Source organism: Carlito syrichta, unplaced genomic scaffold, assembly GCF_000164805.1.
Source record: "Carlito syrichta isolate Samal-C Ts95f unplaced genomic scaffold, Tarsius_syrichta-2.0.1 Scaffold301890, whole genome shotgun sequence".
NCBI lineage: Eukaryota > Metazoa > Chordata > Mammalia > Primates > Tarsiidae > Carlito > Carlito syrichta.
The window spans coordinates 171,286-186,542 of record NW_007245986.1 but is presented as its reverse complement, the minus strand read 5'-3'; the positions used below and the strand labels follow the sequence as shown (position 1 = coordinate 186,542).

The following is a 15,257-nucleotide window of genomic DNA, read 5'->3' as shown; positions in this document are numbered from 1 at the left end:
GTCTTGAACCCGCGGGCTCAGACAATCCACTCACCTCAGCCTCCCAAAGGCGCGGGGTTACAGGCTGAGCCACTGAGCCTGGCTGGTTGTCCAGATTTTATCATTATGTTTATCTAAAAGGGTGCAGAGTGATCTCAACACGCGTGACTAAGAAAAGAGGGAGAGACTACAGCTCTGCCAAAGAGAAGCTGTGAGACAATAGGAAATCAGCATGCAATAGGGCAATGAGGCAAAACTGACTGCCCTTTCAGGCATTTTGGAAATGTCCAGAGTTCTTTTTGGTCTATTAGTGTAGTTGTGCCAGACACTTTTAATTAAAATCATAATTTAAAAAAATTTGTTTAGTGAATACACATTTTAATTAATATTTTAATTGATAAATTGTAATTGTATTCATTTATAGGTTGCAGTGTAATGTGTTAGCATAGGTATGTAGTGTGGAATGATTAAATCAAGCTAATTAACAGATCTGTTATCTCACTTATAATTTTTTATGATGGTGAGCTACTTATTTAGTGAGGGTTTTTTTGTTTATTTTTTGCTTTTTTTTTTGAGTCAGAGTCTCACTTTGTCACCCAGACTGGAGTGCAGTGGCACACTCACAGCCACCACAGCCTTGACCTGCTGGGCTCAGGTGATCCGTCCACCTCGGCCTTCCAAGTAGCTAGAACTACAGGCATGTGCCACCACACCCGGTGGATTTTTTTATTTGTTGTAGACACAAGTTGCTCAGGGTGGTCACGTCTTCACCTCCCAAAGTACTGGGATTACATACGTGAACCACCGCACCCAGTTTTGTAAGTTATTTTTATCACTCATGTATATTACAGTTAGAGCATTATGTTACTTTTTATAGATATGTTTCGCTGTAAGTAAGAGGGGCCTTAAAAGTGTGTTATAAGCAAAGAATCTGTGGATCAAATATGGCTGAGAACCACACACAGCCGAGCAGTGAGAGGACAGGCTTTGGGTTAGATTGCCTGGGTTTGTATCCCAGCCTTGTGTGACCTTGACTTACTCAGTTTCTTAAGCCTCAGTTTCCTCAGAGAATAATAATAGTGTCGCCGGGCATGATGGCTCAAGCCTGTAATCCCAGCACTTTGGGAGACCAAGGTGAGAGGATTGCCTGAGCCCAAGGGTTCAAGACTAGCCTGGGCAACTTGGTGAGACCTTGTCTCTACAATATATCAAAAAAAAAAAAAAAAAAAAAATTAGCCAGGCATGGTAGCCTGCGCTTGTAGTTCTGGCTACTTGGAAAGCTGAGGCAGAAGGATTGTCGGAACCCACCCAGCAGGTCGACACGGGTGACTGTGAGCATGCCACTGCACTCCAGCCTGGGCAACAGAATGAGACTCTGACTTAAAAAAAAAAGAAGAGAGAGAATTAAAAAATAATGATAATATGCCTACTCATAAGCTTATTAAGAGGATTGAAGGTATCAGTACATTAAACACACTTAGGAAAATAGGGTGCTATTAAAATAAGCACTTAAAACTAGGTGCTATTAAAATAAGCACTTTTTAAGAAAGTTAGCTGTGATTATAGAAAACCTCACTCAAAGTTAGAGCTCTGTGCATTTGGTATTTAAGCATAGTTTCCCTTTCAGCTTATAACTGATGGTTTTGAACTAGAGGGACAGAAAGATGAGTGAGTCTTGCTTTACTCTAACACTGTATTGCTCTTGGAGAGTCCAGGAAATATTTCTCTCCTTTTATGTGTTCAGCTGAATAATAGAAACACTTATCATAAAATAGGATCTCCTGCAGATGTATTCTTTTCTAACAGTATGGCTTAATACATGTGGATATAAACTAGATTTCAAGTGCTGCCACTTTTTTTTTTGAGTTGGAGTCTTACTCATCACCCAGCCTAGAGTGCATTGGCACATTCACGGCCACCACAGCTTCAATTTGCTGCACTTAGGCGATCCTTCCACCTCAGCCTTCCAAGTAGCTGGAACTACAGACGCATGCCACCACGCCCAGCTAATTTTTTGTGATTTATTATAGAGACGAGGTCTTACCAGGTTGCCCAGGCTGATCTTGAACCCCTGGGATCAGGCAGTCCTCTCAGCTTGGCCTCCCAAAGTGCTGGGATTACAGGCTGAGCCACCGCTCCTGGCCAGTGCTACTACTTTTAAAGTCTTATGGAGAGTGGATCCCAGAGTTACACACATCTCCACCTTCCTGATATACAGACATGTGCTATCACAGAAAGTTTTTGTCAACAACATGTCGGCTGGGTGCAGTGACTCACGCTTATAATCCTAGCACTTTGGGAGGCGGAGGCAAGAAGATTGCCCGAGCCCAGAGGTTCAAGCACGTCGAGTCCATGGTCACCATGAGTGTGCCACTGCACTCCAACCTGGGCAACAGAGTGAGACTCTGACTCAAAAAAAAAAAAAAAATAGCAAAACAACAGCTCACATGACAATGGTGATTCTATAAATTATCATGAAGCTGAGAAATGTCTGTCACCTGGTGATATCACAACTGTCCTGACATCATAGCCCAACACCCATGACTCACATGTCTGTGTGATGCTGGTATAATACCTTCTGTGTTGCCAGTTTTGTAAACGTACTACACAGGCAGTTGTGTGTAATATATGATACTTAATAATAAACTGCTGTTACTGGTTTATGTATTTGCTATACTATACTTTTTATTATTATTTTTGAGTATTTCTACTACTTTTTTTTGTGAGTCAGTCTCACTCTGTCTCCCAGGCTGGAGTGCTGGGCTAAGGTGATCCTTCTGCCTCAGCCTTCCAAGTAGCTGGAACTTCAGGTGCACACTAGTATACCTTTCTTATTTTTTTATTTATTGTAAAGATGAGGTCTTACCAAGTTGCCCAGGCTGGTCTCGAACCCCTGAGCTTAGGCAGTTCTGTCACCTCGGCCTCCTAAAGTGCTAGGATTACAGGCTTGAGCCACAACACCCGGTCTTCTACTAGTTTTTTGTTTGTTTTTGTTTTTTGAGTTGGAATCTCACTCTTTGTTGCCCAGGCTGGAGTGCAGTGGCACGCTCACAGCCACCGCAGCCTTGGCTTGCTGGGCTCAGGTGATCCTTCCGTCTCAGCCTTCCAGTAGCTGGAACTACAGACACATGCCACCAGGCCCGGCTAGTTTTTTGTGATTTATTGTAGAGACGAGGTCTCACTAAGTTGCCCAGGCTAGTCTCGAACCCCCGGGCTCAGGCAATCCTCTCCCCTTGGCCTCCCAAAATGCTGGGATTACAGACTGAGCCTACTATGTTTTTTAAAAGTTAACTTTTAAGCAGTCCCAGGCAAGTCTTTTAGAAGGTGTTCCAGGAGAAGGCATTGTTGTCATAGGAAATGGCAGCTCCATGCATGTTACTGCCCCTGAAGGTCTTCTAGTGGGACAAGATGTTAAGGTGGAAGATACAGACTCTGATGATCCTGATCCCTTGTAGGCGTTGGCTAATGTGTGTGTGTGTTTTTTACAAAAAAGTTTAAAAAGTGAAAATAGGCCAGGCTCAGTGGCTTAGCCTGTAATCCCAGCACTTTGGGAGGCTGAGGCAAGTGGATTGTCTGAGCCTGCACTTTTGAGACCAACCTGGGCAACTTGGCGAGACCTCATCTCAACGGTAAAATGAAAATTAACCAGGCGTGGAAGTGCACACCTGTAGTTCTGGCTACTTGGAAGGTTGACACTGGGGTGGCCGTGAGTGTGCCACTGCGCTCCAACCTGGGCAACGGAGTGAGATGCCAACTCAAAAAAAGTAAAAATATATAAATTTGTAAAATAGAAAAAGAAAATGTTTTTGTACCGCTGTACAGTGTGTTTGTGTTTTAAGCTATGTGTTCTTACAAAAGAGTTAAAAAGGTTTTGGGTTTTTCTTTTAGTTAGAGTCTTATACTCTGTTGCCCAGGCTGGAGTGCAGTAGTACAATCGTGGCTGACTGCACTCTGGACCTCTTGGGCTCAGGTGGTCCTTCCACCTCAGCCTTTTAAACAGCAGGGACTACAGGCCTGCCACTATACTCAGCTAACTTTCTGTTGTTAAGATGAGGCCATGCGATGTTGCCGAGGCTGGTATTAAACATCTGGGCTCGAGCAGCCTCTCACCTTGGCCTCCCAAAGTGCTGTAAGCCACCACGCCTAGCCAAAAAGTTACATTTTAAACAAATTTAGTGTAGCCTAAGCATTCAGTCTTCATAAAGTCTACAGTGGTGCAATGTCTGAGGCCTTCATGGCCACTGGCACGCACTAACAGAGCCACCCGAGCCAACTCTGGTCCTGGAAGGCATCTTTGTGGTGACTGCCCTGTTGAGGTGTCCGACCTTTTATCTCTTATACCATGAGTTGACTGTACCTTTTCTAGGCTTAGATATGTTTAAATACGTAAGTACTTACCATTGTATTGTACATTCACACACTGAGCAGGTTTGTATCCTGGGAGCAGCAGGCTGTTCCTTGTGACCTGGGTGTGTAGTAGGCTACACTATCTAGGTTTATGAAAGTACACTCTGTAGTGTTCACACAGTGATGAGTTCACCTAATGATGTATTTCTTTTCATCTTTATTTTTTTGAGTTGAAGTCTCACTCTGTCACCCAGGTTGGGGTGCAGTAGCATGATCATGGCTCACTGCCTCCTCGACCTCTCGGGCTCAGGTGATCCTTCCACCTCAGCCTCCTGAGTAGTTGAGACTACAGGCACACGCCAGCATGCCCAGCTTAATTTTTTTTTTTTTTTGTAGAGGTCTCGCTGTGTTGCCCAGGCTGTTCTTGAATACCTGGGTTCAGGCAATCCTCCTGCCTTGGTCTCCCAAAATGCTGGGATTACAGACCTGAGCCACTGCGCCCAGCTGGTGTATTTCTCAGATCATGTACCCATTGTGAAGTGACACATGACTATGTAATAGTAAAGTCTAGAGTACCAAAGTCCCATTAATACATACATACACTACATGCATCCTCCTTGACTACACAAATTTCAACAATACATTACAGGTAATTCAGTACTTTGATATTTTAGAGAAGAATGTTAATTCATTTATAGAGTTCCAGAAATCCCCCTTTTAAATCTGGATGAGTGAAGACAGTATCCATTCTGAATAGTTGTGTAATAATAAGAGTTCTTGAGTGAAAGAGGTTTAAGTAAATCCCCACTTAAGAAGGGGTGTGGGATTCCGTGCGCAGTTGAGGAAACTGAGTTTCTTAGGAGTTACAGTTCTCAGGATTGTAAACCAAGCTGAGATACAAGCCTGGGTCTCAGGCTTCACAACCCCTTTTCATTCATATCTATTCCAGGTAGTCTAGTCCTGAAGGAAGTGACAGAAAGCTGTCAGTGTTGGGATTACAGAAGCCATCTAGGAATATCTCTTCTAGGCACTTGTTACTTTGTAATCTCCATTAAATATTTGCATGGGTATTTTTTTCTCCTTAAGCAAAATTGCACTTGGCATGAGCAGATGTCTTTGTATACAAAGTAACAGAATGTTCTAACCTGGGGAGAAACGGAGTGACTAATCAGACTAAGACCCAAGCCAAGCGAATCCAGTGTCCTCATGCATGACACCTGACTCTTGCTAACTCTGTTCCCTAACAGACCCTGTATTTTAATCCACAATTACAACTTTACCATATTTTGTTTTTGGGTTTCCTGAAAATTTTGCTTAGGTTATAAAAATAATTGTGATGGAAAATGTTGTCTTTGTGCTAATGTGTCTTAGATCATGATTTTGTTCAGGATTTAGAAATTCTAGTTGTCCGATGGATCCTTTCTGACAGATCTACAGACTTTTAAACCTCTACTGCTGAACCACGAAATTATGTGTCCAGGACTCAGAGGAACTCATGTTACATCAGTGAATAGTTCACTTTGTAAATTCTTTTTTTTTGAGTTGGAGTCTCACTCTGTCACCCAGGCTGGAGTGCAATGGCATGCTCATGGCCACTGCAGCCTCCACCTGCTGGGCTCAGGTGATCCTTCCACCTCAGCCTTTCAGGTAGTTGGAACCACAGGTGTGCGCCACCATGCCTGGCTAATTTTTTTTTTATTTATTATAGAGACGAGGTCTCACCACATTGCTCAGATTGGTCTCGAACCCCTGGGTTCAGGCAGTCCTCTCATCTCCACCTTCCAAAGTGCTGGGATTACAGGCATGAGCCACTGCGCCCAGCTTACTTTGTAAATTTTTAATGAGTACATGTTTAGTCCACAGTCAGAAGTATCCCAGACAGGGAGGGAGCTGGAAAAGACAGTACATTTCTAGTGAACAGCAGATAGCTCCAGGTTAGAACATAAAATTTGCATTTGGGCCAAGGTTTAGACAGTCTTAAATGTCCAGACTAGAAGTCTGTACTTCATACAATGAGAAAAAAAGTTTCTCTTGAAGAGCTGTGAGCTGCTGAGTGTGCAATGGAAGAGGGCGTGAGGGCAATGGCTCTGGGTGGCCTTACGGGGTGGGCTGCTGGTGCTCATGGAGTCCGGAAAGCTACCTCTGCTGGTGCTGGCAGGAAGGGTAGAGCCTGAGTCAAGCCGTGCAGTGCGTTTCCAGGGGAGTAGCATAGTCAGCAGAGCATTGTCCTGTCTCATTGTCTAGGATGAGTAGGATGCTGCCTGTCACATTTTTTACTTTATGGGGGTCCCTGGTTCAGTGTGTGCTTGTTTCTAAGAGAAAGTGCCCTTTTAAATGTGAAGGCTATAGAATTTTAGACCCTAAAGCTATCATGGCTTTGTTAAAACAACAAAAATTTAATTTACATATGTAATCTTGTACTTCTTCAAGGGAAAGGGACTTGAAGGGGAATATTACTGTACGTTTTCATGAAGCAGTGTTGTGAAAAAAATTTTTTGTGTCTGATTCTCACTCTGTCACCCAGGCTGGTATGCAATGGCATGATTATAGCTCACCAAAGCTTCAACCTCCTGGGCTCAGGTGATCCTCCCGCTTCAGCCTCCTGAGTAGTAGGGACTACAGACAGGCACATACCACCACACCTGGATAATTTTTTTTTTAATTTTTCTAGAGACATTGTCTTGCTATATTGCCTAAACTTGAAAATTTTGTTTAATTTTCATAAACATTCCTTAGTTTAATGATAGTTTCTGGTTTTAATCGTTCAAATAAAGGAAGGAGTATGGCAGCCTTCCCTTTTTTGGATAACTTTTTTTTTATCTTGAGTCATTGGAAAATAACTTCAAGGATTCATGTGTTTCCAAACTTTAATCTTTAATTTTGTGACATTATTTTTATTTATTTATTTTTTTGAGTTGGAGTCTCACTCTGTCGCCCAGACTGGAGTGCAGTGGCCGCTTCCAGCCACCGCAGCCTCACCTGCTGGGCTCCGGCGATCCTTCCGCCTCAGCCTTCCGAGTAGCCAGAATTACAGGCATACGCTACCATGCCCGGCTGATTTTTTGGTTTATTGTAGAGATGAGGTCTCGCTGCCCTGGCGGGTCTCGAACCCGCGGGCTCATGCAATCCACTCACCTCAGCCTCCCAAAGGCGCGGGATTACAGGCTGAGCCACCGAGCCCGGCTGTGACATTATTTTAAAACGTGACATGTCAGGCTCAGATCAGGGGAAGGTGTATGGCTGACAAGACTGTGCTGTCCGCTGCAGCTCAGGCTACCTTCTGGCCAGAGTCCCTGGGCTGTCAGCACTAGGGTTTCTCTCTGAGTCCACTGAGAAGCACCCTGACCAGGGTGTAGAGTCAACCATATGTGCCCGCAGGACACCTCAGAGAGTTCCCAGGGAGAGGGGGACTTGGGCAATGATGGGGGCAGCTCCGTCCCTGCTTAGGAGACCAAGGCCCTTCCCTGTCACAAGGATTCTGGGGAGTACTGACCTCACTAAGGTGAAGAGGACTGTAGCAGCCAGTGACATGCCACATTTATTTTTAAAACTAATTTCCCTTGATCTTTATTAACTTTTCACTGTAGAAAGTATTACTATTGTTATTGTTTTTTGAGTTGCTGTCTCACTCTGTTGTCCAGGCTGGAGTCAGTGGCAAGATCATGGCTACCAAAGCCTAAATCAGCTGGACTCGGGCAATCCTTCTGCCTCAGCCTCCTTGTAGCTGGAACTACAGGCACACGACACCATGCCTGGCTAGTTTTTTTTTTTTAATTTATTGTAGAGATGATGTCTTGCCAAGTTGCCCAGGCTGATCTCGAATCACTAGACTCAGGCAGTCTTCTTACCTCTGCCTCCCAAAGTGTTAGGATTACAGGCATCAGCCACAAAAAGTCATATTTAAGCAATCATCTAAATTCTGTAAAAGCAGGAAGATTGAAAAGAGTTAGAATTGAGTTGAAACAAAACTACATTAAATCAACAAAATCAGGCTGAACTAAAACATGGCTAAATAGATTGCATGGTGTGAGGTAAGGGGAGCCAGTCAGGCACATATTTGGGTGGAAAGACTCAATCCATCAGTCTCCCCCTCCTGCCTCACAGACTCCAGACTGGACAGTCCCCTGCTGGGATCTGGGAAGAAGCTTCCTAGTCCTGAGCTGATTTGCTTCTACTCCTAACTTTGAGCTTGACTTTATTGTGACTTTGGTATCGTTTTACCAAGGAGTTATATGGAAATTGATACATGGATTCTTTGTACTAATAGTTTATGAAGTCTGGATACATGCCCAGGCTTTAATTCACAGGCTTGAAGCAATCTTCATCTTCTGCACTTTCTGTCAGGGGGCAGGGGAAGAGGACGTGCTGTTGCAACCTGAGCAAAGGGTCACGTCCAAAGTCTTCCCAGGCTTGTGATGTCTTGGTTTCCTCAGCCCAGAGGCTGCAACTGTGCTAGCGCCAGCAGCCAGGAGTCAGGGCAGTCCTCTTGTGATGGGCATGCAGCAACTCACAGGCACTGATTAACTGTAGTGTTAGGAAGTCATGTCTCACCTGGAGAACAAATTATAAAGTCATCATTTAGGGTAGAAATAGAAAAACCTTGCAATCAGTTCGTTCTAATCACTCTTTTCTTCAAGGAAAGCCCAGATGAGAAGTTAGCTGGTGTTTCCATATTGTATGAAAAGAATCTACCAGTAAACACTAGAACCTCACTCCACACGGGAGGACTTCAAGCTGTGGGGTGACCTCTCCCTCCCCCTAGTGCCTCTGGGTCACATGCTCCTTGAGCAGCACCCAGACCAAATTGAGCTCCCTGTGTTTTTGTTTCTTTTTTCACTGCCTGTGTAATTGCAGAACAATGCACAGTTTTAGTTGCTATATTTTCTTGGTCCTCCCTTGCCACATGAAGAGACTTGAGTTCACATAAGCTGTATGTACATGTGACGTGCCTCTGCTGTGTGACTGACTGGAGACTGGGCCTGGCCTGACTATCTGACTGTTGGAATTGCTAGGTTAGTTGCTGCCTGTTTTGCTCTTCACTGCCACTAGACACTTCAGTGCTCCTAAGAAGAGTAGTGATTTCTGGGACACTTGTGCTAAATAATCTGCAGATGCATGTATTTTCACAGAAAGGGCTATATGAGATGGCTGCATGTTTGCTGGGCCTGTTCCCATTCATATCTACATTATGGTGTGGCCCCAGAAATGACAGTCTTTCCAAAACGCAGGCCATTGGGTCCTCCCAAATCCAGCAGTGAAAAGTAGCACCACCATGCTAAGATTGTCAGGCATCATGTTTATCCTTATCAGATGCAGGCTAGTGCAGAAACTCCCATTTCCCTAAATCCTTACTAAGGAGTGTCAGAGCAGCAGTATTTGTGTCGTCTTGGGGGCAGCTGGAAGGACAGAGCTCAGGCTTTGTTGCTGAACCTCATGAGTTAAAGTCTGCATTTTCACAAAATCCATGATTGGTTTGGGTTCAACTTTGAATAACACCAAGATAGACATTTAGGTATAACATGTTAGGAAGTGCTGTCCCCTAGGCTATATTTCTGAGCTTTGTTGGACAAATACTAGAAAATATTCCATGCAAACAATTAGGGAAATACCATTATCTTAATAGGAAGACATGAAATTTCCTCTTTAAAGAGATAGCTAGCATAGTAAGAGAAAAAAGTGATGTTTAAGGGTTAATTGGATCTGATACAACTTAAATGAATTCACTTTATCCAGAAACTGGTTACCTTTTCAATTAGATAGAAAATATTTCACATGACTTGGTTAAAAAGTAAGTTTTTTCCCTTATAAAATTAGTTTGCTCTTGGTGGGGTTTGATGGAGGGAGAAGAAGAAACAATTATGAAAAGCAGAGTTTAAAATGTCTTCAATAACGCTATGCAAGTAACTTCTGCATTTTGTCTACAGAAAATCAGAGTATCCAAGACCAGGCACCTATGTTGGAAGGTGAATTAGTTGTAAACTATACCTTTGGGAACCTTTGAATCAATGAATACAGTTAATCAGTGGGCATTAACAATAATGCATGTGAACTTTAAAGATGATGATATCCTAAATCTGTTAAGTGTTATTTTTTTAATTTGGCTTCTTAATTGAATCGGATTTTAGAACTGATTGAATTTGCATGATGACAAAATAAATTCAAGTCACAATGCTGTCCATTTTATATAGACATAAAACAACTGTGCCAAGATTGTCTTAGATATGGGTAAGACTGGAAGTGATGGTATAGATTGGACTGATTAATCTCTATAGGACCAGAAGTTTAAGAGTTTATCAGCAGCATATGGTTTAATACTTGGTGATTAACTTGTATATTTGAAGCCATATTTGACATTCTCTTAGTAAGTATCCCATCGTACTTCCAGTATGTTTTATTCCTTTTTTCATTAACTCTATTGGCCTTAAAGTACTTAATTAGTTCTGACACTGATGTCTTATTTTTTTTTCTTAAGTTGGAGTCTTACTCTTGTTGCCCAGGCTGGAGTTCAGCACGCTCACAGCCACTGCAGCCTCAACCTGCTGGGCTTAGGTGATCCTTCCGCCTCAGCCTTCCAAGTAGCTGGAACTACAGACACATGCCACCATGCCCAGCTAGTTTTTGTGAGTTATTGTGGAGACGAGGTCTACTGAGTTGCCCAGGCTGGTCTTGAACCCCCGGGCTCAGGCAATCCTCTCACCTCGGCCTCCCAAAGGGCTGGGTTTACAGGCTGAGCCACCATGCCCAGCTGATGTCCATTTTAAACTTTGAAATAACAGCGTTGTGGTTTTTGTGTGTTTTTTTGTTTGTTTATTTTGAGTTGGAGTCTCATTGTCGCCTAGGCTGGAGTGCAATGGCACGATCACTGCCACTGCAGCCTCGACCTGCTGGACTCCGGCAATCCTTCTGCCTCAGCCTTCTGAATAACTACAGGCGCACACGACCATGCCCTGCTAATTAAAAAAATTTTTTTTGTAGAGACTAGGTTTCACTATGTTGCCCAAGCTGGTCTCAAACTCCTGGCCTTAGGCAATCCTCTCACCTCATCCTCCCAATGTGCTGAGATTCCAGGCATGAGCTGTCATGTCTGGCCTGCCCTTTTTTATTTTATAAGTAATTCCCAAGGCAAAGATGATAAAAATTTCTGGTGTTATGTAGTTGGGCTGTTTTTAAAACAGTGTTTCTACCATGTTTAACATTTGCAGTGATTTGCATATGTTGATTTGCTCTCTTGGCAAATAGGAGGTAACTATTTTGATTCTCTTGTATTTGCTGAATAGATCAAATGCCTTTTTTTAGCAGCTTCAGTGAGTTATGTGTTCTCTTAGGAGAGGATAGTGAACTGATCTTGGAGCTTATACACCACCATAGACAGACTTCATCACCCTTTAATATTTAGCACAGCTCTCACTCTTCTAAGTGGAAGTCATGTCGAGGTCTCTTTCCACTAAGCCAAGACTTGTGACCATTAAAGGTATCGACGTGTGAATCCAGAGCTACACAGTGATTACCACAACTTGGCTGGTAACACTTTGGTGACAGTTGTTTCTGGGTTAGGGCAAAATTTCAAAGTGTTAAGGTAATAGATTCAATTTCATTCTTTTCCTTTCAGGATTCTAAAGGAAAATGTCTTCTGTTATCTGTTATAGGTCCCCAGAATGGTTGGAATGACCCTCCAGCTTTGAACAGAGTACCCAAGAAGAAGAAGGTACTAGAAAAAGACGTCCATCCAATCAGATGGCCTACAGATACTACATTACTTACGTAGTCACAGGAACACACCACACTTCACTGATCCTTCTAAAGGCAAAGCTCACAGAATGATATATTTAAGGTGTATTTCAACATGCATTTTCTAATCCATGGAAGGAAGGAAAGAAAGTAGAAACAGTATCATCAAAACCTTGCTATGATGATGGAGATATAAATCAAAGCCTCTTTAGAAGACAAGATGTAAATTCCTAACAGGCCTTTCAAAAATTAGGAAATAAAATTTCAGGCTTCAGAGTTAATTTTTTTTTTTTAGAAATCACTTTGATCTTTGGGTTCCAGCAGTAATCATGTATTTGGCAATTATATTTTTTTACTGTTTTTATTTTTTAATTGGGGTCCCGGTACTCCTGCCTCAGCCTCCCAAAATAGGTGTCAGCCACTGTGCCTGACCAATATTTTGGACTTTTTAAAATCACATATAATATGAATGAAGAAATAGCCCTGTACCAGGGCATGTAGATGTCAGTAACTGTTGAGAACTGTTTGTTACAGCACAAAATAAGATTCTTCTTTTTGCCCAAGCCTTTTTCTACTTTTTTTAGCTTAATGATCCCCTTCCCCCAAATATAGTAGTGAAAGGCTATAACATGAAATTGGGAGACATTAACTGAGCAAAGAAACCCCAAATTTAGGTTAATATTAATCAGTAACTCAAGTTAGTGTGATAGAATCGCTATGTAATGTCTACTGAGGTGTTACATCCTGATCACATTCAACACATTTGCACATGCACACTTGGTCATTGGATTTCAGTACTGCTACCTCTGGATAGAATTCTCCATGTGTGATGTCCTCTTTCCAGAATGCCATGGTTTTTGCTCCCCTTTGGGGTTGGCCAGAGAGGGGGGAGCAGAGAGGTCCAGGCTTAAACCCCCTCTGTTGGGGTCAGCCAAGGGAGGGAGATGGGACAGAGAAGTCTGGGCTCGAGCCCCCTTCTGTTGGGGTCAACTGAGTAGAAAGAGGGGATGGAGCGGTCTAGGCTCGAGCTCCCCTCCTCTCTTAGCCAGATTAGCTCTGCTTTTATGTTTTACTCAGTTTACTTTATTCTGCATAAAATTTCATTGGAAAAAAATAATTCTGCTACTTATTAACATTTGTTTAGGCCAGGCACTGTGGCTCATGCCCGCAATCCCAGCACTTTGGGAGGTTGAGGCAGGTGGGTTGATGGAGCTCAGGAGTTTGAGACCAGCTTGGGCAACATAACAAGACCTTGTCTCCACAGAAACTTTAAAAAAGATTAGTGGGATATGGTGGCATATGCCTGTAGTCCCAGTTCTTTGGAGACTGAGGAGGAAGGGTCACCTGAGCCCAGGTGGTCGAGGCTGCTGTGAGCTGTGATCATCATGATCACACCAGTGCACTCCAGCCTGGGCGACAGAGTGAGACCCCGACTCAAAAAAAAGTTTGTTTAACCATGGAATAAGTTAACTCCCTATTTGTAGCTGAGGAAATGTTGCTGTTCTTGTTCTTACTTGGGTGCTATTTCTGTTTTTTAATAGATGCCGGAAAACTTCATGCCTCCTATTCCTATCACAGCACCCATCATGAACCTTTTGGGTGACCCCCAGTCCCAGATGCTGCAGCAGCAGCCTTCGGCGCCAGCACCACCATCAAGCCAGCCTTCACTCCCACAGCCTCACCTTCCCGGGGGCCAGCCCTTCCACAGCATCCAGCAGCCTCTTGGTCCAGCAGTGCCGCCACCCTTCTCAAAGCCCAACATTGAAGGTGCCCCAGGGGCTCCTATTGGAAACACCTTCCAGGTAACAGGATGTCTGTGACATGGGTGGGAAAATGGTTCTGTTTTAGTACATTTTCTTTAATGTGTTAACTCTTATGATTGTACCATTATCAGTAAACATCTAAATTTGGTTTCAATGTAGACAACCTAAACAAAATATAGTAACTTTTTTTATGATTGATTATGTATATTATTTTTACATAACTATATACAAACTCTCTAAAAGAGGGATACACATTTGATAGTGTGTGGTCGCTGATTTGCCAATTGCAGTATTTCTCCTGACCTTGTCAGTGGCCGCAATTTAAGACAGGTTGAATCATCTTTGCATGAGGTTACTAAGTAAAAGCTGTTTCCAAAGGTTTTTCTCTTTAAAATAGAAAATAAACATACAACGAGTTATACATGTGTATGTATAAATGCTAATAATGCAGCCTTATCTTTGGATAGAGATAAAACACTTTTACTTGGCTTTTCCATACAAATAACCAGTTGGCAAAGTCCTGGTATTGAAAAATTTAACATATTTCCATGTAGTAGACTTAAATATACAAAGATAAGTATTTTTATAAATTCATGAAAGGTAAAAAGCAGCCGGGCTCGGTGGCTCAGCTTGTAATCCCGCGCCTTGGGAGGCTGAGGTGAGTGGATTGCCTGAGCCCGCGGGTTCGAGACCCGCCTGGGCAACTTGGTGAGACCTCATCTCTACAATAAATAAAATTAAAAAAAATTAGCCGGGCATGGTAGCGCGCGCCTGTAGTTCCAGCTACTTGGAAGGTTGAGGCGGAAGGCTCGCTGGAGTCCAGCAGGTCGAGGCTGCGGTGGCCGGGAGCAGCCACTGCACTCCAGTCTGGGCGACAGAGTGAGACTCCAACTCAAAAAAAAAAAAAAAAAAAAAGTAAAAAGCTTGGATCAAAGTTCAACAGAAGATGAAACAAACTCCTGCCCAGTAAAAACTAGCTCTACTGTCAGTTTTTTTCTTTGACTCACTGAAGTCAAATATGTAAAGACAATCTCTATCACAAGAGTATACTTTACTGTTTTGTCTATTTTATTTTTTGAGTAGGAGTCTTACTCTGACACCCAGGCTGGAGTGCAGTGTCACACTCATGGCCACCACAGCCTCAGTCCACTGGGGTCAGGCGATCCTTCCACTTCAGCCTTCCAAGTAGCTAGAACTACAGGTGTACGCCACCATGCCTGACTTATTTATTTATTTATTGTAGAGAGGAAGTCTTGCCAAGTTGTCCAGTCTAGTCTTGAAGCCCTGGGCTCAGGCAATCCTCTCACTGCCTCCCAAAGTGCTGGAATTACAGGCATGAGCCACTGCGCTCAGCTGTATTTCACATTTAAGAGATAGTTATGCCGGGCTCGATGGCTCAGCCTGTAATCTCGCGCCTTTGGGAGGCTGAGGTGAGTGGAT

The 15,257-nt window shown here is 43.2% G+C and overlaps 1 protein-coding gene across 11 annotated transcripts in view; it reads left to right on the top strand.

Moving 5' to 3' along the window:
- Positions 1-15,257, top strand: part of SEC31A (SEC31 homolog A, COPII coat complex component) — an 85,311-nt gene that overhangs the window by 60,602 nt on the left and 9,452 nt on the right. For 9 of the 11 annotated variants that reach the window (XM_008055596.1, XM_021711165.1, XM_021711163.1 and 6 more), the window contains 2 exons: positions 11,973-12,031; positions 13,596-13,856. In XM_008055596.1, coding sequence (XP_008053787.1) covers positions 11,973-12,031; positions 13,596-13,856 — 320 coding nt within the window. Of the gene's footprint in view, positions 1-10,250; positions 10,290-11,972; positions 12,032-13,595; positions 13,857-15,257 lie in introns of all 11 variants that reach the window. The other 2 variants (XM_021711159.1, XM_021711158.1) reach the window with 1 other exon arrangement.